Consider the following 25,950-nt stretch of genomic DNA (forward strand, 5'->3'; position numbering starts at 1 on the left):
GCATATGACTCGGATTTTACACCAAATAAATTGGATGCTAGATTTAAGGACTGGACAGCCAGAGGAATAACAGTTCTTTGCAACATAATAAAAGAAGGAACACTGTTCAGTTTTGAAATGCTTAAAAAGAAACACCTGTTAGAAAAACAAGATTTTTATTGGTATTTACAGATGCGACAATATGTTAATAAGATGCTTAAAAATGTAACCAAGGCAAGTACATGCTTGATAGAGGTATTTAGAAATGCATATAATTCAGATTACGGTAGTAGAATCATTTCAAAATGTATAAGGGGTTGTCAAATCTTAAATCACATTCGACTTCATACATTAAAACAAAATGGGAGAAGGAAGGAGGGATAATTATATCTGAGGAAGAATGGACAATAATATGGAGGTATCAATGGAAGTGTACCAGTTCACAGAAATGGAGGGAATTTGGATGGAAAAACTTGATATTTTATTACACCCTCTCAGAAATCCCATTATGATAGTAACCTCCCTGTTTGCTGAAGAAACTGTGGAAATCAAATGCAAATCATTATCATATTGTTTGGGTCTGCCCTGTTATCAAAAACTGTTGGAGGGGGGATACACAATGCCCAACAAAACAGCTTTAAATGTGAAATACCCCTAGAGAGTAAGACCATATATTTTGGATATATACCTCAAGAATGGTTGAAAAGAGATAAATATTTAATGAATATATTGTTGGTGGCTGGTAAAAAGACTCTTACTGGGAAATGGTTATCACAGGAGAGCCCAACTTTAAATACATGGATGGAAATTACAATGGACATTTACAAAATGGAGAAGATAACAGCATCTGTTAATCATAAGCTGAAACAATTTGATTCATACTGGGTAAAATGGTTTAACTACATAATGGCTCATAGGCCTGATTTTATTCTCACAAATCAATGAATATGTTGTAAAAAAAAAGATCACTCCCTACTTGTACATAGTTCTTTCCTTTTGCTTGTTTTTTCTTTCCACTCTTTTCTATAAGTGTATACCTCAGATAAATACTTTGTGGAGATTTATGATATATATGATTATATGATGTATATGTACAATGTCTGAAATACATCTTATGGAAGTGTTTGTTTGATGATGAATTTCAATAAAAAAATAAATTACAAAAATAAAGAAATGTAGCAGCTCAGAACGTGTTCAACCATTTAATTACTGACTTTGTCTAAGGACTTAATAACATCTATTTCCATCACTTCTCCGTCAATTGTTCTGGCACTCTGGCTCCCATTCCCTACAACTCCAGTTTAAACCCCACCGTGCAGCACTAGCAAACCTTCCCGCTATGATATTAGTACCCTTCCAGTTCAGGTGCAAGCCATCTCTTTTGTACAGGTCCCACCTTCCCTGGAAGGGACCCCAACGATCCAAAAATCTTATGCCCCCCCCCCACACAATCACCTTAGCCACATGTTAAACTATATAATCTTCCTATTTCAGGACTCCCTCGCTCATGGCACAGGTAATAATCCTGAGATCACAACCCTGGAGGTCTTACCCTTTAACTTAGCACCTAACTCTCTGAACTCACTTTGCAGAACTTTGTTATTCCTCCTACCCATGTATGTCATTGCTACCTGCATGGACCATGACCTCTGGCTGTTCACACTCCCACTTAAGAATGCTGAGGATACGATCCAAGATGCCCCAGACCCTGGCACCCGGGAGGCAACATACCATCTGGGAATCTCGTTCTCATTCATAGAACCTCCTTTCTGTTCCCCTAACTAACGAATTTCCTAACACCACTGCTTGCCTCTCCTACCTCCCCCCTTCCAAGTCACAGGGTCAGACTCAGTGCCAGAGACCTGACCACTGTGACTTTCCTCTGCTAGGTCATCCATCACCACCACCCCAACAATATCCAAAGTGGTATACCTGTTGTTGAGGGAGATAGCCACAGGGGTACACTGCACTGACTGTTAACCTCTTTCCCCTTACTGAGAGTCACCCAGTCTCCTGTGTCCTGCACCTTGGCTGAAACTACCTCTCTATATGTCGCATCTATCACCCCATCAGCCTCCCAAATGATCCAGAGTTAAGTTCTAGCTCCAAGTAACTCGCAGTATTGGAATCTGCAGCTGGATGCACTTCTCACTGGTCAGGGACTCTGCCATCCTACATCCTGCAAGAGGAGCATTCAACTATTCTGCCTGGTATCCCTACTGATCAAATATAAAGAAACAAAAGCAATAAAATGTGACGGGTGAGGGGTGTATTCTACCTATAGTTTTTTTGCCTTCTCTCACTGATGCCTCAAAAAGCTAAAATCTAAAAGATCTCCACTCTATCGTTGACCACTCCAATGATAGTCACTCCAACACCAGGGCTCCGCTTGCCCCCGCCTTACTTGAATTTGTTTTTGCCAATCAATCCCAAGTGCTGAATGAGATTCATTCTCTGCGATTCCAATGAAGAATGGTCAATCTCATACAGTTTTTTCTCATTCAAGCAGTTGCTGATCCCAGGAGATGGTCTGATAAATCTGAGGTGCAGAACTGCTCTGCACTTCTCTGATAATCGGAATAATATTCAAATTGTTGGATTAAAAGAGAAATCAAAATCTGCTGACACACTGGATTATTTTGCTAAAATGTTTCAGTCTTTATTTCCGGAGGTCTGTTCGCAACTCCCGGAGATCGAATCGGCTCACAGAACTGGTGCTTTAAAATCTTTGGATGAAGGTAAAAACAGGCATATTGTTGTTCATTTTCTCCATTTTAGAGACAAGGATTGCATTATTAAGCTTGCAAATAAACAAAGATTATTTTCATTTGAAGGCTCAGAAGTCTGTTTTTTTGAAGATTTTCCATGCAAAGTTGTTAAGAAACACATTACTTTTGCTCCTTCTATGAAACTAGCCTATCAAAAGAAGCTCTTCCCATTATTACAATACCCAGCAAAATTAAGGATCATTATTAAAAATTCTGGAGTTCGTATTTTCTATGATCCAGTTGAAGCATTGCGTTTCATTAACTCTTTGTCTGACGACTCTGATGGCGAATCTGAAGTCTGAAGATTGAATTATTTATAATAGTTTGATTGTCTCGTGGTGTAAAGTGAAGAAATTGGAAGATTTGATGGTTATAAACATTTTTACCTTAAAATGTATTTTTATCTTTGAAAAAGGCTGGTTTGGGTAGTTTTAACCTCCGAAGCGGGAGAACTGTTGAAAGACTGTAGATAATTCTGAACCATCTAGACTTTTTTTTCCATAGCTTTTAAATGTACCAACTGTTTTTTTTGATCCGTATGCTTTTGTAAAGTTTCTTTTAAGTAATTACCTGGATTTTCTCACATTTTAAAGAAAGACTGGACAATTTAAAGATGGCGATTGTTTTTTCTTCTGTGCAAATATTTCAATGACAACGAATTTGAAGCCTGAAGTTGAATGATTTATAATGGTTTGAGTGTCTCGCGGTGTAAAGACTGATAAAATTGGAAGATTTGATGGTCACAGAAAGTCTTTATTTTAAAATGTATTTTTATTTCTGGAAAAAGACTGGTTTTGAGGGTTTTAACCTCAGAAGATATAGTGCGAGAACTGTTGATAGGCTGTAGTTAAATTTGAACCATCTAGAACTATTTTTTTGCAGCATTTAAATGAATTAATTGTTTTTTTTTAAATTCCGTATGCTTTATTGAAGATTTTTTAATTATTTAGATTTCCTTGTGTTTTAAAGACAGATTGGACAATTTAATGATGGTGATTGTTTTTCTTTTGTGCAAATACTTCAAGAATTGTTTTGGGTGTGTTTTTCTTCCCTTATCTAATACTATGAAGGTTACTTTCAAATTGAAGGTCGTTTGGTTTTACAAGAAAAACACTATCCTTCCAAGTTAATTATACTGAGATATATGTTGACTGTAATGAGATTTATATTCAGTAGAGGGAGATAGAGATTACTTTTTTATTATTATTTTTTATTATTTAGCTAGGCGGAGTTGTATTCACGTCTATGCTTTTCTTGGGGCTTGTGTCGATTGATATCAACTTGTTTCTGGGCTTTGTAGTTTGGATGTTTTTGTTTTCTTTTTTTATCCCCATTATGGAGCATACACAAATTATTTTTATTGTTGTTCATCTCTGCCATTTTCGATCACTTTATCCTGACATGCATCTAACTACTTTTTTAAGATATAAAGTATCATGATGACATCTAAACAGTTAAATGTTTTAACTTGGAATGTTCACAGTTGGAATCACCTTATTAAGTATAAGAAAACATTCAATTTTGTTATGAAATCCCATAACTGGATCACTTACCAGCAAAGATAGAGAGGTCCGTTGAAGTCTGATGGTACTATTTTTAAAAGTATTTATTGATAAAGGGCACAAAAATAAGATTAATGCAAACCTACAGATAACATACGTCGTCAATACTAAATCTAAAGTGCGGGTATAATAATAACCAATAAGAAATAGCTCTATCGTTGTCTAGGGGATAATGTATTGTCCGATGGAAAGATAACAGTCACTATCAGTTCGTTCAAGCTGCAGCGTTGTTGGGTTTAAAAGCGAGGCGGTTTAAACTTGCCCAGGTCTTTTATGATGCCAATCCGTTGAGTCAGGGGAGCGGATTCCCCCCCGTTGTTAGCTAAAAGCTGTTTTCCGTGGTTCCAGCCACCGATTACAGCCACGGGATTGAACGCACGTGGCCTCCTTCAGATGACTTCCTGCTGTTACGTGGTTGCTTACTGTTTCTTCTGGTGCGTCTGAGGGGCTGTTCCTACAGACCCTCTTTTATCCTGACTCGCAGGCTCGTAGATGTCAATCGGGTTGGGGGTGTGCAATCTCTCCCTCAACCAGCCCACTTTGCCTGAGGGCGTTCACGTAGTATAGTAGCTCAATCCACAAATTGGAAGTTATAAACCGATTCCAGCCTGATATAATTTTTGCTCAAGAGACGCATATCAGGTTATGTGATAAAAATCGATTTTTTAAATTTTGGAAGGGTCCTCTATTTCATGCAAATTCCCAGAGTAAAACTAGAGGTGTCTCTATTTTTATCAACTCCTAATATTCCTTTTAATCAGGAGGATATCATAGCTGATATTAATGGTAGATTTTTAATTGTTAAAGGAATAATTTGTAATAAGAAAATGGTTTTGGTTCATATTTATGGACCAAATGTTGATGATCCCTCATTTCTTAAAGCCATTTTTGTTCTATTACATGAATTAAATGAATATATGTTATTAATAGGTGGCAATTTTAATATTTGCTTAAATCCTTTAATGCATAAGTCATCATCGAAACATCAACTTCCTAACCATTCTGCATCACTTATAGATTCCTTTTTAATTGATTATGGCTTAATTGAGATCTGGAGGCATATGTATCCTAGTGATAGAGACTATTCCTTTTTCTCACATGTTCATAATAAATATTTGAGAATTGACTATTTTGTAGCCGACCCTTGACTTTTATGTAATGTTCAGAAATGTGAGTATGATGCAATTGCTATCTCTGATCATGCTCCTTTAAATTTAATATTTGAATTGAAAGATGTTGCTTCTACATTTTGGCATTTTCCCAGAACATTTATTACAAAGCGCAGAATTTGTTGAGTTTATTGAAACTCAGGTAAGAGAGTTTTTTCTCTTTAATAATATAGGAAACGTCTCAAAGTTAGTAATTTGGGATACATTAAAAGTTTATCTACGTGGTCAAATTATATCGTATAAAGCTAAATTGAAGAAACAAACAAGAATGGAATTAAATAAAATTTCTAAACAAATTAAAGAATTAGATAACATTAATGCAATCTCTCCAAATGTTGTTTCATTTAAAAGAAGAGTAGAACTACAATCACAGTATAACTCAATACTAACATATCCTACTGAAGGATATTTGCTTAAATTGAAAAGTCAATTTTATATTTCTGGGGATAAAAATAATAAGCTCTTAGCTTCCCAACTAAGAGCAGTTAGAGCTAAAAGACAAAATTTAAAGATTCGTAAAAACAATGGAGATATAGTAAGTAACTATGAGGATATTAATAACACTTTTCAAGATTTTTACTCTGATATTTATAGATTACAATTTCCTGCAGATTCCTCCAAAATGGAAGCTTTTTTACATAAGATTAAATTTCCACAAATTTCTGATGAAGATCAACAGATGCTTGATGAACCAGTTACCAAGCATGTAATTCAGAAAACTATTTTATCAATGTAATCAGGTAAAGCTCCTGGACTTGATGGTTATTCGGTGGGATTTTTCAAAAAATTGAAAGATTACTTTCTCTGTCTCTTTTGGAAATATTTCATGAATCCTTTAAGAAGGGTAATTTACCTTCTTTTTATGAAGCATCTATTTCCTTAATTCTTAAAAAACATAAAGACTCTGTTGAATGCTCAACATATAGACCTATTTTGCTATTAAATGTGGATGCAAAAATTCTTTCTAAAATAATGGCTAACCGCTTGGAAAATGTTTTTAATTAAAATCATCTCTATGGACCAAACAGACTTTATTAAAGGCTGTTACTCTTTCTCTAATGTTTGGAGATCAATGAGTTTATTTATTCACCATTATCTAAGCAACCTCAATGTGTTATCTCTCTTGATGCAGAAAAGGCATTTGATAGATTTCAGTGGCCATACTTGTTCAAAGTATTAGAAAAATTTGGCTTTGGTAATAATTTTAATAGATGGATTCAAATGATCTATAAGAACCCTATTGCCACGGTCATTACCAACAATTACAGGTCTTCCTTTCCACTTTCTAGTGGTACTAGACAGGGATGTCCATTAAGACCTTTATTATTTAATCTTGTGTTGGAGCCTTTAGCTATAACATTACGGGAGGCCAAAATCATTCATGGTATTTCTATAAATGGAACCATACGTAAGATTTCTCTTTATGCAGATGATCTTTTGATTTTTATTTCAAATCTTGAGCAATCAATTCCTAATCTTTTGGAAACACTTAAAGATTTTGGAAAATTTTCAGGATATAAACGTAATTTGAATAAACATGAGTTGTTTCCATTAAGTGTTCCTGTTAGCATGTATAATAATATTCCTTTTAGAATTGTTAATACATTTAGATATTTAGGTATCATAATTACTAAAAAATATAAAGATCTTTATAAAGCTAATATAGTTCCTCTGGTAGACTCCATGAAATTACTATTTTCTAGATGGAATCCACTTACTCTTTAATAGGTCGTATCCATGCTGTGAAAATGATGATTTTACTTAGATTTTTATATATTTTCCAAAATATACCTATCTTTTTAACTAAAAATTTTTTCGATCAAATTGACTCTCTTATTTCTTCCTTTATTTGGAACAATAAGAGACCAAGAATTAACAAGTATCATTTACAAAAATCTAAAAAAGATGGTGGACATACACTTCCTAATTTAAGACTGTATTATTGGGCTGTGAATATTAGACAATTATGGTTTTTTGTTATACAGGCTTGATAAGAGCCAAAAATCACTATGGGTTGATTTGGAATTAAAAGCTGTTAAACAATTTCATTTAACTTCAATTTTAGGAGCTCCATTACCTTTGCAGCTGTCTAAAATTCCAAATTTAAATTTTTACCCGGTTGTTAAACAATCTTTACAGATTTGGATTCAGTTTCGGAATATTTTTAATTTTAAACAATTTAAGTTGTCTAGTTTTTTATACCAAAACTTTTCATTTAAACCTTCAATAACCAACCCCATTTTTCTCCTATGGAAAAAATAAAGGGATCCGTTTTTTTACAGATTTTTTTTTGTGATGGTCCATTGATGCCTTTGAAGAGTTAATTAACAAATACTCTCTCGCTTATACACATTTTTTGCAATATTTTTAGGTTAGACATTTTTTACAAAAATATTTACCTAAGTTTCCATATTTACAAGAATCGGATTTGTTGGATAATTTTTTGAAATTACTTTGAAATTTTTTCAATTATTTCAATTTTTTGAAATTGAATCCCTTAGTGAAAGGTTCCATCAGCAGAATTTATAATTTATTTTTGTTACGAAAAGAGAACCTATCACTAAAGATTAAAAAAGATTGGGAGAGAGAACTTAATATGACCTTCGTGAATGAAGATTGGGTTCGAATTTTGAAAAACATAAATTCTTTTTCTATATGTGCCAATCACAATTTAATTCAATTTAAAATTGTCCATCATTATTATTTAATGAAGGAGGGACTATCTAAAATATTTCCTAATGTAGATACTTACTGTGAAAGATGTATAACTGAAGTAGCTACTTTGTCACGTATGTTCTGGTCATGCTCTTCATTAAAACTGTTTTGGAAATCTTTATTTTCTACAATCTCTAAAGCTCTAAAAATTAATTTACAATCTAATAGATTGACTGTTCTATTTGGAATAGTTCTGCATTATGTTCAGGGTATTTCATCTTCAGATCAACATGTATTTGCATTTGTTATATTGTTGGCAAGAAAGGCTATTTTATTAAAATAGAAAGACATCTCTTCCCCTACATTAATTGAATGGTTTTCTCAAGAAACGTTATGTCTCAGTTTGGAAAAAATTAGAAGTAGAACTTTTGAACCTCGATTTGATTTTGAGAGAAGATGGGGTTCTTTTGCCCAATATTACCATTTAATTTGAATTATTTTATATGGATTCCTTCCAATTTTATTAATTTTTTAAAGAAATGTGAATTGGCGGTTGATGACTTTTTTTTAATATATCTAGATAACGGTTGAACGTTTTGCTTCCAGGGGATGATTACTAATGGGGTTTTTTTGTGGTTAATGGGGTTTGTTTTCTTGGTAGATGGGGTTATTTCCCTTTTTTCTATAAATATATATTTTTTTCATTTTTATATATTACAATCAGTTTCTTTTTCTTCAGCTCTATTAATTGTATACATATTAATTTGTTGAAGTTTTGTATTATTCTATAGCTGTAGAAGATTATGTATCAGTAAAAAGATTCTAAAGATGAAAATGAAAAAAGTGAGGGCATTCTTCATGTGGGTGAACCCACCAAAAGCATCTGTCCCAGACAGTGTCTGGCTGAGCAATGAAGGCCTGTGATAATCAAACGGCTGGAGTGTTTACTGATACCTTTAACCTCTCACTTCGGTAATGAGGTATCCGCCTGTTTCAAGCAGGTTTCAATCATACCGGGATGGTATCTTGCCTCAATGACAATCATCCAGTAGCACTTACATCCACTGCGATGGAGTGGCTTGAGAGGTTGATGATAAAACGTATTAACTCCTGCCTGACAAGTGACTTGGATCCACTCCAGTTTGTCTACCATTACAACAGGAATTGCCAATTCATTTACTTTTCCCTCAGTTCTGGAACATCTACCCAGTGGAGATATATACACCAGGATACTCTTCATTGATTATAGCTCTGCCTTCAACAGTATCAGCCCCTGAAAACTCAGATACCTAGGCCTCAATACTACCTTGTGCAACTGTATCTTTGATTTCTTCACTTGCAGACCTCAGTCAGTTCGGATTGACAACATCTCCTCAACAATCTCCACAAGACTGTGCTTAGCCCTCAGCTCTATACTTATACCCATGAGGCTAAGTACAACTCCACTAACTTAAGTTTACTGACTACATTACTGTTGTTGGCAGAATCAAAGGCATGGAATTCAGTAGGTGATTGCAGATCGGATTCAGAATTGGCTGAGGAAGCGTGAGGAAACAGAGGGTGACGGTCGAGGGCTGTTTCTCAAACTGGAGACCTGTATCTAGCAGTGTGCCACAGGGTTTGGTGCTGGGACCTTTGTCATTGGCAATTTAAATAAATGATTTGGCTTTGAGTGACACATCATGGTTAGTAAGTTTGCAGATAATACTAAAATAGGTAGTGTTGTAGATAGTGTAGAAGGCTATGAAAAGTTACAGGGATATCTTGATCATCTACAGTAGACATCACTCTTTCACTCCAAAGCCCAATGGATAACATAGGCCGCTATTTTGGAGCAGGGCTCAGGATGGTGAGGAAGTCAATGGCTCTCCTTAAAACTTTCTTCAGCCTTCTCCTCTGCTAACTTTCATAGGCACCACTGGCACAGTACGTGGGCTTAGAATTGGCAAATGGTTCCCATCCAGATAAATGTGAGGCGTTGCATTTTGGGAGATTGAACCAGGGAAGGATTTGTACAGTGAGCGGTGAAGCCCTGATGATGTTATGGAACACAGGGACATAGGTGTGCATATGCATGGTTTGCTGAATGCAGCACCAGAGGTAAATAAGATGGTGAAAAAGGCACAAGACAAATTACAACTCACAATGATGCGGAGCCTATAACATATTAAAACACCCTAATGTACTTAGAGGAAATTTTGTCAAAATAACTTTCATGCAGCCCACTTTTCTGGATAGGGAGCTTAAGGGCTTGGCTAGGGAGTTGGGACTTACGGGATACCTTACATACCTCAGGCTTGAGAAGATGACTTTGACCCTGGCTTTACATATCGTGTATTTCTGACTTTTCTTTAAACCAGATTGCTGCCTGACCCAGAATTTAACAACAGGAGGCTTCTAAAGGGTGCTCCTTCACTCAGCATGGTTTCAGACTCACCTGGTGGAAGCCAAGGTAATCCTGGATGGTGGGCGATGTATAGAAGACATAACCTTCAGCGGTGACGACCAAAATAAAGCCATTCAGAGCCTAGGAAACAGGACAGAGAAGCATAAGTAGGAGCATTGTGACCTTGAGTACATCAGCTGACCCCAGCCACCACCAAGAACATTTTGGATGTCGAGCCTGGCTGGCTGATGGCCATGAAAAACACTCACCTTTAACAACATTGAAATGAAAGACAAAAATGGGGTGAAATTGGATTTGCCATCTTCTCTCCTTTGGTTGCTAATAGGGCCATTGTGTACAGCACATGGACCAAACAATATGCAGGACAAGCGAAGCAATGAGTATCTTTGACTTGTCATGCAGGATGGCATCTTTGAGCTGAGGGGGATACAGGATTTTCGCAACTCCAACAGAGAAGCGGCCCAACTCCACTCATGTAGCAGGCCAAGTTTCCCATGACCGGTGCTGTGATGAGAACATCATGCGAGGATAGAAGCCATCCCTCTCACATAGAGAAAAGTCTTCAGTATTTACACTGAGACATGGGTTGGTATAACTCTAGAGACAGTGTAATTCTTATCTTCACAACATATCTATGAAACCATTAAAAAAAAAGCTAGAAAGAGAACACTTCTCCAGCATGTCTGCAACAAGGACCATCAGGTCAAAGGTCAGTTAGTTGAAGGCGTAAAACAATGCTCCATCCAACAGCAGTGACACATGCCTGAGAAGCAAAATAGATTATTACATGTACAGTGGAAAAAAGTTATTTTGCAACCATCCATACAGAACATTTCATCACATCAGCATGTTGAGGCAGTGCAAGGGAAAACAATAGTAGAATGCAGAATATACTGTTCGAATTTTTTCAAGTTAACAATCTCTCCCACTGAACGAGAGAAAGATTCCCTAGTCTGGTGGCTCAGCGGCAAAAGGTACCTTGATGATTCTGATATTGGGTGGGAGAGAGGAGAGTGAGGGAAGAGGGAGAAAGGAGGGGGAGGAGAAAATGTTGTGGGGGTGGACGAGGGGAGGGAAAAACAGAGTGGCGAGTGGAGGAGGGGGAATTGGAGTGGGGAAGGGGAAAAGACAGAGAAGGGTAAAGAGGAGGAGGGAGGGGAAGAGGGGCACGTAGAGAGGGTCAGGGAGGAAGAGAGGTTCCAAATGGTGGTTTATTGTGCGCACGATAACTCTATTTCAATTTTAATATCAATAATAGGAGCTTCTGCAGCTCAGATTATCTTTTGACAACTCTTAGTGCTGGGAAATAAACCAACAAGGAAGTCCTGTGGAATTGCTGCACTCCTAACCTAGACCCACTTTGTTGAGTCAGGAGGGTGAATGCAAAGGCCCAGTCCCACTGGAGCACTGGGTTTGGGCCGTGGATTAACAGAGGGCCCCAGGTGCTGCCCCTTTCTGGTGCCAGCATTGTCAGTATGAGCAACAGAGTGCCCATCACCTGCAGCGTATACTTAACTGGTGGGCATTCATGTAAAAGCAGAAGATCTCTAAGCACATCACCAGCCATATCCTTAAACATACCATAAGGTGCTTACAACCTTATTAAGAAGCATAGTGCCTAGATCAGGCATGGGCAAACTACGGCCCAGGGGCCATATGCCCCTGCTTTTTTAAGCTTTTTAATCCGGCCCGCAGAACTTGATGAAATTATATTAATAAACCTTGTTAACGTTTTTTCCCCGCAATTCTAGCGTTTTCCCAATAGATGACGCACTCTATATACATTGACCTTTGTTGAGGTGCAGCGTATTACTCCACATTTGCGCTTTATATGTTCGGCTCGACCTATTTGTGCGAACAGGCGTTCAGCATCATGAACATCAACAAAGCCAGCCACAGATCCAAGTTAACTGACCAACACCTCAGATCCATCCTGAGAATCGCCACAACAAAACTAAATCCAGACTTTGATGTGCTGGCTAAAAAGGGAGACCAACAACACTGTTCCCACTGAAATTAAAAATAAGTTTCTTCCTTGTGTTATGTAAAAAATGCATTTGAAAATATTTTTTTCAATAAGCCTTACATGTTACATGTCATTTCTGTTAAGTGATGGACATGAGTAGGTGCACGTACGTTCTCAAAATAAAAAAATGCGCTCCAAGATCAAATAACACGCTCCGCATACTGGCGCGCTCTCACTGTTCTGTCATTGTGCGGGTCGTTGTTGAGTTTTGGCACAGGGGACAATTGAATAAGAAGGAGCAGGACAAGTAGACCTGCATCTCCTACCGTTTTTGAAATAAAGACAGGCAGGAGGAGAGTGATGATGATAATATCTTGAAGGATAACAGAATTTTCAGTGCTTTAAAATAATAACTGTTACTATTAAAAAAAGCTGTATTTTATTCATTTAATTTTCAGTGTTTTAAAAGTCATTTCAATAAATAGCTAAATACCATGAGACTTCAAAGACAGATATTTTGTTGTAATGCATTTGTTCATTTTCAATTGAAATTAAAGCACATGTTTTCTACATATCCCATGATATTTTATTTTCTCTTATGAGGTGTATTACCAAAACACTCCGTCCATCTGCTCCTGGTCCGGCCCCCCTGTCAAATTTTAGAACCCTTTGTGGCCCACAAGTCAAAAAGTTTGCCCACCCCTGGCCTGCAGGACTGTACAAAGGTCTCCAATTTTCTATCTCCAAAAGCAAAACAGCATCTAGATTTTTGCTAGGTTCTCTTTGTACCCAGGCTAATCGGACAGGGTAATGCACCCACTTTCAATGACTTTACAACTCATGCTGTCAAAATTATTCATTTCTTATTTTATTATTTTTTTCTTGCACTTGCACAGTTCGTCTTCTTTTGCACATTGGTTATTTGGTCATCTTTGTGTATTGTTTTTCATTGATACTATTGTATTTTTTTTGTATCCACTATGAATGCCTGGAAGAAAATAAATCTCAGGGTAGTATATAATGACATATACACTTTGATAATAAATTTACTTTGAACTTTAGTCCAGTCTTGAGATTTTTTTTGAAATACCACATTCTGTAAAAGAACATTTTCCGCTTACAGTGCCATTAATACTAGTAAAGATCCCTCACAATTAATGACTGCTTTGTTCTACTACAGCTCCAATATGAAAAGAAATTGCCAGCAAATAATGTAAATACAGTCCCAAGTCACGCAAGGGAACCTTTCTTCCTTCCAAACAATGTGCTCTCAGCTCTGAAGCAGTTCAAGCATAGGGAGGAGCCATTAAAGTTTCTATCAATGCCAAAATAAGTTGACCTTTTTGAGCCAGACTATTGATGATCTCACATAAAAGACTCAGGTCCTACACTTGGCAGGCGTACATTACACATCAAAAGCAACTAAGGGCTGATACGAGTTCCACAAAGGACACAGGCAACTTCCTCTAACTGCCAACAGGGCAAGTCCCTGGACCTGATGGCACCAGAGAAACACACTTCTTGCAAACACCCTTCAGATATTATTCAGACCTAAGCACAAGAGATTCTGCAGAGCAATGCACACAAAACGCAGGAGGAACTCAGCAGGTCTGGCAGCATCAAGAAAAGTCCATGTTTTGGGCCAGTCCTGCTAAAGGGTCTTGGCACAAAATGTTAAAACTTTTTATTCCTCTCCATAAATGCTGTCTGAGCTGCTGAGCTCCCCCGGGCATGTCTGTGCGTTATTCAGATCTGGGCACTGGATTCTGAACTGCCAGACCACCCATCCCTCTGACTAGCCTTCACCTGGAGAAAATAAAGAAACACAGAGTTTAAAGACCTCACTTGAATTTTGTCGATCCTTTTACCCAGTGTAAAATGAAGCAATAGTCAAGCACGTATCTATAAACGCAAGAGCTTCTGCAGGTGCTGGAAATCCAGAGTAAAGCAAACAAAAGGGCAGCATAGCTATTACAGTGCCCGCAACCCAGGGTCAATTCCCATGGCTGTCTGTAAGGACTTTGTATGTTCTCCCTGGGATCTCGTGGTTTTCTTGCGGGTGCTTCAGTTTCCTCTTCCGTTCCAAAAACATATCGATTTGTAGGTTAAACAGGTGTCGTTGGGTGGTGTGGGTTCATTGGGCTGGAAGGGCCTGTTATTATGCTGTACCTTCAAGTAAATAAATACAATTTCAAAATGCTGGAGGAGCTCAGTGGGTCAGGCACCACCTACAGAGAGGAATAAGCAGGCAATGCCTCAGACTGAGACAATTCATCAGGACATTTATAAGCACATATCAATTCTTCTTAAGCAACAATGCTTCCACTTTAGTTCTGTGGATCACAAGGTCACTGATAAGGCCAGTGTGGGAACATCTGATTCTTCTTCAGGTAGGACAAGTTTGTGAGACATCCGGTCACTTTGTCACGTATACTGTGTTTGTGGGTGGATTTCATTCGGAATTCTTCTCCTCCACTTTGAGCATCCCAAGGGTCAGTATATCTTTAAGGAGGCTTCACGTACATCCTTGAATCATTTCCTCTCTCCACCTGGAAATCTACTTCCAAGACAGAGCTCAGAACAGCAAGTTTTGGGAATCTGATCGAGTGTCTTTTACAACCACTGGGGTATGCCAAAGGAAATTTATAGCCAACTTACTTTTTGAAGAGTCGTCATGGTCTGTTATGTAACAAGACATAACATCCAATGATCTCCCACAAGCAATCTAATTACAACCAGATAGTTTATTTTTAGTCACAGACAAGAGAAAATCTGCAGATGCTGGAAATTCGAGCAACACACACAAAATGCTGGAGGAACTCAGCCGGCCGGGCAGCATCTACAAAAAAAGTACAGTCGACCGTTTCGGGCTGGGACCCTTCGTTTTTACTTTTCAGAGAACTTATTGAGGTATGAATATTGACCAGGACACCAGGAGTAATTCCCCATATCTTATACAGTCTTGTGATCATTAACAAGAGTGGAACTACAGCCAGTGCAGTACTGTGCGTAATGTAGCTACCTGAACCTTTGCAGACATCTCTATGATGAAGCTTGCCTCTACAGCCTTCAAATATAGGTACACCAGGATGTTGGCTGGATCAGAGTGCATTAGTTATAAGGAGAGGCTGGACAAACTTGGAGAGCTGGAGGTTGAGGGCAACCTGACAGCCAGTATCTCTCCCCCCCCCCCCCAAGGGTGGAAATACTAGAGGGTGTGGCTGTTGGGTGGGGGGGGTAAATGAGATTTATGAGGCAAGTTTTCTTTTACACGGAGAGTAGTAGGTACATGGAATGTGCTGCGGGGAGGTGGTAGAAGCAGATACGATTACAACATTTAAGAGATATTTAGACATGAAAAAGCTGAGAACATAGTTCTTGTGTTGAACGGCCTACACTGTGCTCTGTGTTCTACAGGGCCAAGGCAGCTCCCAGGTGAACTCCAGCTGATCAGGTGCTAACTTAGGCTGCATCCACACCAGACCAGATAATTTTGAAAACGCCGGTTTCGAGTAAAAACGATAGGCATCCACACTATGTGTTTTTGAAAATATCTCTATCCACACTGAAATGGAGAGTTTGGCGAATCTCCTCCTCCTGTGCATGCGCAGGACACATCTAATGAAAACAAGCAACATGTTTGGTGTCAAATCTCGCCATAAAAGTGCACATTTGTGTAGTTACAGACTAGAAAAACTTAAAACGACGGACCGCTGTTGGCTCTCACGCAGGAGAACTTAAAACTAAAAAAAAACATAAATACTGGAGCGTACGGCGGCAACCGACGGAGTTCACGGACAGATGGATCCGGCTTACAACGAACGTTGAAAAACTGACTAACTCTGTTGCATTAATAAAGCCCCTTGTTAAATGTATAAAACACGTCTGCATCAGTATTATCTTGTATTTCCATACAACGTTACATTAGGCTGTTACACATCTATTGTCAGAGAAGTACTTGCATAAATAGGTAAACCACCTTCATACGAGCAAGGACCGAAAACAGGGCAAAGTGAGTATACTTATTTATTCAGTAAATTATGGGTCAAAGTATTTGGTGAGCACATTTCTAACTCTTCTGGCTTCAGTCTCATTGCCGTCTGTTCTGAAATTGTTAGGTTGCGTCCAAGAAAACAATGAAATAGCGCACTGCCGTCTGACAGCGTTTTCAAAAGTCTCCGGTTACCCCGTCCACACTGATCTGCCCGAGCAGCGTTTTCAAAAATAACCCACCCTGGAAAGCGTTTCAGAAAAGCTCTGTTTTTGGGGGACGAAAACGCCGTTTTAGTGTGGATGGAGGGTAAAAACTGAAGAGAAAAGGCTTCAGTTACGGATTTGTCCGGCGTAGTGTGAATGTAGCCTTAAACTATTTACTTTCTTTCTCTGCCCCCAACTCCTTCTCTAACCAAGATGATTCCCTTAATTAAATTGGAGTCACAAAACTACCCATCTCCATTCAAATTATATTGCAGAGGCTAGCAAAGGAAGAGCTGTGTACAACGACAGGGACACGGCTCTGATGGTGCACATGGGGCATTACTGAGTTGTCCTCATGACTCAGATCTTCCCTAGTACTGGAGGAAGAGGTTGCCTCAGCATTGCAGAGGGAAATAGACATTCTTTTTGGTACAGGAAGCATGGAAACTCAATCCGGGCTTCTCTCACCTCCACCTGCTGACTAAAATCGGTATACTTAAACTTGTCATCTTGGGAGATGGGAAATTCCAACGAGAAGCTGGAAGTGGTGTGGGTCAACTTCATGTGATGATAGTTTGAGTTCACAGAAGAAATGAGTGATGAGTCATCATTGGAAATTTGATGCTGCTCCTTTGCCCACTTTCTACTTTAAGTGGAGGAGAGTTTCAAACACGACTAAGAGTTTTGGTTTCACAGAGGGGCCTTGTATAGATATTTGACACATCAATTCCCCTAAAAACTTTCCATCTGCTTGCCTCTCAGCCACCTTCTGACCCATTTATGGGCCAATGATGGGTTTGTTATCAATACAGACTCTTCGACCCTCAGAGTCTTCAGGTTTCAATTTATTGATCACATGTGCATGGAAACACATAGTGAAATGTGGTTTGTATTAACAACCAACACACTCAAGGATGAGCTGGGGTAGCCCCACACATTCCGGCGTCAACATTCGCACAATGCTCAGCAGAAGAATACAGAACGTAATAAGCAGCACAGCAACAGCAGCAAAAGTGCCCTTTCCTCCCTCCCACCATCCCCACACATGGACAGTCCTTCAACCCCAGGCCTCTGGGTCTCCAGTCCCCAAGCTTTGGCCTCAATCTTCCACTTCCAGTATCCAATCAACCTTCAGGCTTTGACTTTTGCTGTTGACGCAACTAGTCACTGATGAGACCACGAACTCCAGGCTCAAACCCCGGGCTTGCTGACACATCGGCTCTCATCTCCTGCTCGCACGGACATCCGATCCCAAGACCCACTGACCTGGGACAATCCAACATCACAGATGTCTTTCGTCACCTGGCCACATCACTGGCCTTTGAGTGTGGAGCAGAATTATGCACTTCAATATCCGTTGTCGCCCATCCACAGTATTGGCCTACAGACGTGGAGTGCAGGCCATTAAGCTCCCATTTCTATTAATCCTACTTTAATCTCCAATAATGCCAACAACTACCCCCAGATTCTACCACCCAACTACACACCAGAGGCAACTTAGAGTGACAAGTTACAACCTTGACATGTGGATGCAAACCAGAGAGCCTGGGAAAATCCAAACAGTCACAGGGAGAATGTGCAAACTCCACAGAGACAGGATTGAACTCAAGACACTGGGGCTACAAAGCAGTGGCTCTTCCAGCTGCACCACAGTGTCACCCAATGGCAGTGTAAAATCCCATTTCTCCCATTTGATCATCGAATGCTACACTCGAATCCTTTTTGGTAAACATGTAATTGGTAACCTCAGAAACTAAATGATTAATGGCTAATTCTGTGTGGATACTACAGAAACAGTGCAAGATGTTGCCTGGATTGGAGAGTATGCCTTGATGAACTTGGCCTTTTCTCCTTCGAGCGACAGAGGATGAGAGGTGTGTAAGATGATGAGAGGGAATGATGGTGTAGATAGTCAGAGTCTTTTTCCCAGAGCTGAAATGGCTAACACGAGGGGGCATAGTTTTAAGGTGCTTGAAAGTAGGTACAAGGGGGATGTTCAAGGTAAGTTTTTTCACATGGAGTGGTAAGTGCATGGAATGTACTGCCAGCAATGGTGGTGGAGGCGGATACAATAGGGTCTTTTAAGAGACTCCTGGATAGGTACATGGAGCTCGGAAAAATAGAGGGCTAAGCGGTAGGGTAATTCTAGAGAATTTCTAGAGTAGGTTACATGATCGGCACAACATTGGGGGCAAAGGGCTTGTAATGTGCTGTAGATTTCTACGTTCTATGAATTTGAATGTTTATAAGCAGCAGAACTTCATAGCTGGAATTAATTTATTACACACATTAAAAACATTTGTGTATCTTCTGTGATTGCACATGTAAAGGTCGGGGCAGCCTGACTTCACTGATCTCTGTCGTCAACAACAGTTTGCAACAGTCCACAGGGGAAGGCGGAGGCTCAGTGTCTGCAAGTCTACTAGAGTCCCGGAGGGAGCCCATCCTGGGGCTGGACGACTGTCTGTCTGTCTGTCTGTCTGTGTGAGTAGGTGGGAGGAGCTTGCTTTGCCATTGTTGTTGCTTGCGCTGTTTTGCTGGACATTGACACATTTTTACTGTACATTTCATCTGGATCCTCTAAAGCAGTCCAAGCCACTTCACAGAGTGTCATCAAACATGGGCCAAGATGTTCAGTGTAAATATTACCCAAAATTTGTCCTGGGCTAGCCACACAAACGATGCTGGCAAAAAATCACAACAATGCCTGTACCTCCCTTAGAAGGGTCAAGAACTTCAACATATCCCTGATGACCCTTTCAAATTTTTATAGCTGCAGCACAGAAAGCATCCTGTACAGATAGATCTCAACATGATATTGGAACTGTGCTTCTGAAGTCTGGGAGAAATTGCAGAGCTGTGACCACAGCCCAGCCCATCACACAATGCAGCTTCCCCTCCACTGACTCTGCCTCAGGAGAGTGGCCAAATAAATCAAGGACTCCTTCGACTCCTATCATTCTCTCCCCTCGTCCATCAGGTACAAGATACAAAAGTTTGAGAACATGTTCTACTAACCACAAGGGTAGCTCCTATCCCACCATTATCAGACTCCTGAATGGACTACTCATATGCTAAAAGATGAACTCTCCATCTCCCAATTTACCTCAAAATGCCCCATAACATTATCTGCTTTCCTACACTTTCTCTGAAACTGTAACGTTAGTTTCAGTGGCCACTATTTTTGGGACCTCTTGTACCTAATAAAGTGGCCACTGAGTGTATGCTCATGGTCTTCTGTTGCTATAACCCATCTACTTCAAGGTTCAATGTGTTGTGTGGTCAGAGATGCTCCTCAGCACACTACTGTTGCAACACAGCGTTATTCGAGCTACTGGCGCCTTCCTATCAGCTTGAACCAGTCTGGCCACTCTCCTCTGATTTCTCTCATTTACAAGGTGTTTTCACCCACAAAACTTCCGCTCACTGGATGCTTTTTTTGTTTTTCCACACATGCTCTGAAATCTCTCAAGACTGTTGTGTGTGAAAATCCCAGGAAATCAGCATTTTCTGAAATACTCACACCCTCACCTAGTACCAACAAATATTCCACTGTCAAAATCACTTCGACCACATTTCTTCCCAATTCTGATGTTTGGTCTGAATAACACTGAACCTCTTGGCCATGTCGGCATGAATTGAGTTGCTGCCACATGATTGGCTGATTAGATTTGGATTAACAAGGTGTACAGATGCCCCTAATGAAGTAGCCACCAAGTGCATATTCTACATTGTTTTCTTCTTGTTACCTCAACATAATTAGGTATGGCGTAGCTGACTGTTTGGATTGCATGCAAAGCAAAAGCTTTCCAGCGTGTATCAGTGTATGCGACAATAATAATAAACAAAACAACAAATAAACCACAGTGGGTCAGCCAGCAAAAAACCAGGACAAAGATTTTGGCTTTAACGAGAGCCTAGATCCAGACGTTCTTTATCCTACACTAATCCTACTTTTATCTTCAGCTATCCCCAGATTCTACCACCCACCACACAACTGCACACCAGGGGAATCTTAAGAGTGGCCTTGGTTAATTTTAATGACAGCTGTGTAAAAAGAATGTTTTCCTTTCCTTCCCCTTCCACCCCCCAACAGGATATTAATGTGGAGAGAAAATTATCAGATTATTATCTGCTTATTCAGTCGAAAGCCAGCTGCAAATGTTAAGATTCCAGCAGAGCAGGATGAGCTGGGAGGAAGGGACAACTTGAGAAGCTGCTGCTTTTGAGACCATTTTTCCTGGGAGCGCAGGAAGACATTTAAATGAAGAGCCCTTAGTTACGGGTAAATCAAAGTCAACCCAGTACTGGGAGTGGGTACTGTCATGTTACAGAGCTGTCTGAGAGAAGCCACATTATAGCTATCAGTGAGGGTCAAAGCAAAACAGGCTTCAGCTTCCAGCAAGCTCATCAAATGTGTCTGCACATCCACCACAGACAACAGCATCGCCAGAGCATCTGTAGCACGCACACTTGCCAATTTGTATAGTCACCATACTGGTATTGACATTAAAAGGTCACCCCTCTCTCAGCTACCAGTTCTCCTTCAAACAATGCCCTCACCTCACACCTTCCCATTGACAACTTAAGTCTGTGGTTATCTTCCACCCTCTCATAGCCCACGGCGGTTTGCTCCTGGTGACTGAAACCTCACCTTTTCACCCTGTTGTCATAAGTGACCTTCCATTTTCCTTACTTCCCATTCATGTTAACATCACCACCAGTATTCTGTGCAACCAATTAGTCAACTCTTCCAGATGGCCTGCATAGCCCTAATTAGTCAAGCCTACCCTTCTTATCTGCTTTTTCTTACCTACCCATCTTCTGAAAACTGCCAGTAAAACCTCTCTCCGGCACTCTGTTTCAATCACTCTCTTCTGGCCTGCAATCATCATGGCAGTATAACTTCCACCAATCTTCTGAGCAATGGGCTTGTACTTGTACCCAACAGGTACTTGGCTAACTACCATCCCTGTCAGTCAAAGAACAGAGAATGGTACAACACAGGATCAGGCCCTTCGGCCCAAGATGTCTCTGCTGGTCATGAAACCAATTTAAACTGCACACTGTCCACACCCATCGGTTTCCTGCCTGTTCATTTGTCTAACTAAATGCATCTGTTTTTCTATCTGCATCATCACCTCCCCTAGCAACATGTGCACTGTACCTACCACTCCATGAAAAAACCTCCTTTAAACTTCTACCCCAACACTCCAGAAAAACTTCTGTTTCCCTGCTCCCCCTAGTAACTACCCCACATTGCCCCTCTCAGATGGTCATAATAATCCACTCCACGCCTCATCTGGACTTCACTGCTTCAGTCCTTACCTCTAGCAGCAGTTCTCCCTCAGAGAACACAGGCATGTTCTTCAGTGCCGATTGCTGTCCATTCCCTTGGAAGTTTGTGAGCTTATCTGGCATCCAGCCATCCTGGTTCTTCTTTATACTTGCTACAAACAAAAAGCAAAAGAGCATTTTAGAGAAGGAACAGGTGGTAATAAAGAACTTTGTGCCTTTCTTTTTACAAAGAACTAATGATAGACAGGACACAACTGACTCCATTCCTCAGTGAGGCATTGCTTTACTCTGGAAGGGTATGTTTATAAGTACACACTGGCTGTATATACATCAAAAATATCCCAGCAGTCAGTTTAGTCTACTTGTGATTCATCAATGGACCCTACAATTGACTGGACTCCCTTACAGTGACAATTCACATGTTTGCATTTCCCATTGAAGTTTCAGCATCGATTAAGGAACCTGTAGACCACACGTGCTCTGTTCTTTCCTCACCAGCTACATTGACACAGCTACTGCTTGATTCGCAGAATTACTTTGTACTTCATTGAAAACAGATCCATCTAAAGCCATATGGTCACACCAGCACAGATACTAGTCCACCATGTCTGAGTTGCTCATCCCTAGCAGGTCTTCCGCCAGCCCAGCGTGTCTATCACTTCGAAGTTCAAAAGTAAATTTATTATCAAACTGCTTAGTATATATCACCATATAATACCTTGTGATTCATTTCCTTGCAGGCATTTGAAGGAAAGTACAGAAATATAATAGAATTTATGAAAAACTATAAATACCAAAGACTGATAATAACCAAAATGCTAAAGAAGGTAAACTGTGCAAATATTTTTTGAAAAAATAAATAAATGAAAGTGAGTCTCGAGGTTTTGGAATCAGTTCAGTGTCGAGGTGAGTGACGTTATCCACGCTGGTTCAGAAGCCTGATGTAGGTTGTAGGGTAATAACTGTTCCTGAACTTGGTGTTGTTGGACCTAAGGCTTCTGTACTTGCTGCCTGCTGGTAGTGGTGAGAGGAGAGCACAGCCTGGACGATGGGAGTCGTTGCTGCTTCCTCGTGGCAGTGCTCCCTGTAGATGTGCTTGATGATGTGGAGGCATTTGCTTGCAATTGACCGGGCTGTATCCACTAATTCCTGTCAATCGTACTCTGTCCACTTCTGCATTCTGCATCCCGTGTTTGGCTACCTGACTTGTCATCAAGCTTTCTGCTTACACTACTACGGTGACTGAAGATCCCCATCTCCCAAGTTCTGGGAGGCTGTACAGAACCCATAACCATCTAGCCCTGAATGCCCAGCAAATCCACACCCAGCTGGTTTCTGCGTCGCTCATCCCAGATAAGTAAACCATCGCTGTGACCATGGGAAATGAGAGACACAACGGTGGGAGAGCCAGGATAGGTGATGAAAGGCATGGTCGACATATAGATGAGTGCTGAGAAGTGAGATTAACCTCAAGCCCAAAGACAGTCTGTTGAATCTACCCATTGCTAGATACACAGGCTGTGCTTTTGTGAAGTCAATCCTACCAGGAAGGCCAGTCATTTATAGCACAACAGGGGGCCGCTTTTCCCCTCAGAGCACACCTTCCAAAAATAGACTTGAGGTGAATTCCACTTCCCAGCCCTCTTCCCTGGCTCCTGCAGGTACTCAATAATGCGGCACGAGTTTTACCTGCATTAATCTGTCATTCCCCGCAGCTGGCAATATATGTAGATGGGGCGGTGAAGGTGGCATGTGGCATGACTGCCTTCAGAGGTGGCACACAGGATATAAAAGCTGCGATATTATATGGCACCTCGGCAAAACAGTGGTTAGACCACATCTGGCACATGTGTGGTTCTCATCACCATACTTTAGGAAAGATATGGTAAGCTCTGAAAAAAAATGGCACATCATTCACCGACATGTTGCCTGGATTGAAGGATTTTAGTTACGGAAGAGATTGGCTAGATTGGGTTTGTTTTCCTGAGCACAAAGGGAGCTGAGGGGTAACCGGATAGAGAATCATAAAATTATGAGGAATCGACAGGAAAGATAGAATCTTTTACACGTGAGATTCTGCAGATGCTGGAAATCCAGAGCAATACATACAAAATGCCAAAACTCTTTAATCATTTCCATATTCATTCAGCCTGACCTGCCAAGTTCCTCCTGCATTTTGTGTGTGCTTTCAGATTATTTTCCCCATGGTAGGGGTATCAGAAACCAGAGTGCATAACTAGTGGTTGGCCTCACCAGCAACAATGATGAAAAAGCGAACAGGGAGGTCGAGCAACTTGTGGACTGATGTTAGTAACAACAGCCTGAGTCTCAACGCAGACAAGACTACAGAGATGATCGTTTACTTCAGGAAGGTACAGGCTGATCACTCCTTACTGCACATCAATGACTTCTCCACAGAGTCAGAAGCACCAAGTTTCTTGGCTTACACATGACTGGCGATCTCACTTGGCCCTTCAATACCACCTCTTTAGCTAAGAAAGCACAGCAGCATCTCACTTCCTGAGGGTACTGAGACAAGTGAGGCTGTCCTCTCCCCCACACCCCATTTTCACCACATTTACTAGAGCACCATCAAGAGCATCCTGACCTAACCAGCTGTGTCACCGTCTGGGATGGGATGGATTTCTGAGGTTAGGAAATGCCTTCACTCAGAGAGTGGTGAATCTTTGGGATTACTCCACCCCAGATTTTTGTTGAGACCCAGCTGAGTTCATTAAAGACAAAGGTAGACTTTTGATCTGAAGGCATTTAAGTGAAACTTAGGATAGTACAGGAAACTGATGGTGAGATAGAAGATCTGTTATGATGTTGAATAACTCTGGAGCTGGCCTCCTGCTGCTTTTAGTGCTTGTGTCCTTAAAAGATTAGCCTTCTCAAGTTTAAAGTTCAAAGTAAATTCATTATCAAAGTACGTATATGTCATCATATACTACCTTGAGATTTATTTTCTTGTAAGCATTTATAGGAAAGTATATTAAGAAATTCAATAGATTTTATGAAAAACTATAAATAACAAAGATTGACCAACCAGTGTACAAAGGATGATAACTCATGGAAATAATAACGTAAATAAATAATATGCTATTGTAGAGTCCTTATGAGTGAGTTTATAGGCTGTAGAATCAGTTCAGCATTGGGATGAGTGAAGTTATCCACACTAGTATGGGAGTCTGATGGTTATCGGACAACAAATATTCCTGAATGTGTTAGTAATGGACCCAAGGTTCCTGTACCTCTTGCCTGATGACACTAGTGAGAAGAGAACACGACCTGGATGATGAGGGTCCTTGACGGTGGAAGCTGCTGGCTTGCGACAGCACTCCTTGTAAATCTACCTTCTGCTGAACAGGACACAGTGTTCCTCCACTGGCTAATGCATCCTGTTTTTGTGTACTACCTCACTGTGCTTACTTCAGCAACGATCTGCCTAGATGACATGCAAAAGTTTCACTGTATCTCAGCACACATGAGAATAATAAAGCAATTCTAATTTGACTGAGAAGCATCACCGCCTGAATAGATGAAAGAACCCTTCAAGGTCAGAGGCAGTGGATCCAACGATGAGGCTAATATCTTCAATATATCAGCGTTGGGACTCAGTGAATTCTTTATACAGGACACCATACAGCAGGAAACAAATGGTGCTGACCCTGTAAAAATCAGTCTATGAAAGTCCCTGTCACTTTACTGTAATGCCCTCTTGTTTTTGATCCTCCTAACACAGGAGATCAGACTTGGACTACTGTGTGAAGTTCTAATCACCAAACTACAGGAAGAATGCCTCTGAACTGGAAATGGTGCAGAAAGGATTCAAAAAGATGTTACTGGGACTGAAGGGCTCGAGTCAGAAGGAGAGATCAGATATCCTTGGGCTGCTTTGCCTGGAATGAAGGAGGCTAAGGGGATGACCTATAGAACTATACATAAA

At 40.2% G+C, this 25,950-nt stretch overlaps 1 protein-coding gene across 5 annotated transcripts in view; it reads right to left on the reverse strand.

Annotated features, from left to right (window-relative positions):
• Positions 1 to 25,950, reverse strand: part of LOC132392770 (aryl hydrocarbon receptor-like) — a 168,311-nt gene that overhangs the window by 38,244 nt on the left and 104,117 nt on the right. For all 5 annotated transcript variants that reach the window (XM_059967100.1, XM_059967099.1, XM_059967101.1 and 2 more), the window contains 2 exons: positions 22,032 to 22,153; positions 10,571 to 10,660 (listed from right to left, as the gene is read on the reverse strand). In XM_059967100.1, coding sequence (XP_059823083.1) covers positions 10,571 to 10,660; positions 22,032 to 22,153 — 212 coding nt within the window. The remainder of the gene's footprint in view (positions 1 to 10,570; positions 10,661 to 22,031; positions 22,154 to 25,950) is intronic.

This window comes from Hypanus sabinus, chromosome 4 (genome assembly GCF_030144855.1).
Source record: "Hypanus sabinus isolate sHypSab1 chromosome 4, sHypSab1.hap1, whole genome shotgun sequence".
NCBI lineage: Eukaryota > Metazoa > Chordata > Chondrichthyes > Myliobatiformes > Dasyatidae > Hypanus > Hypanus sabinus.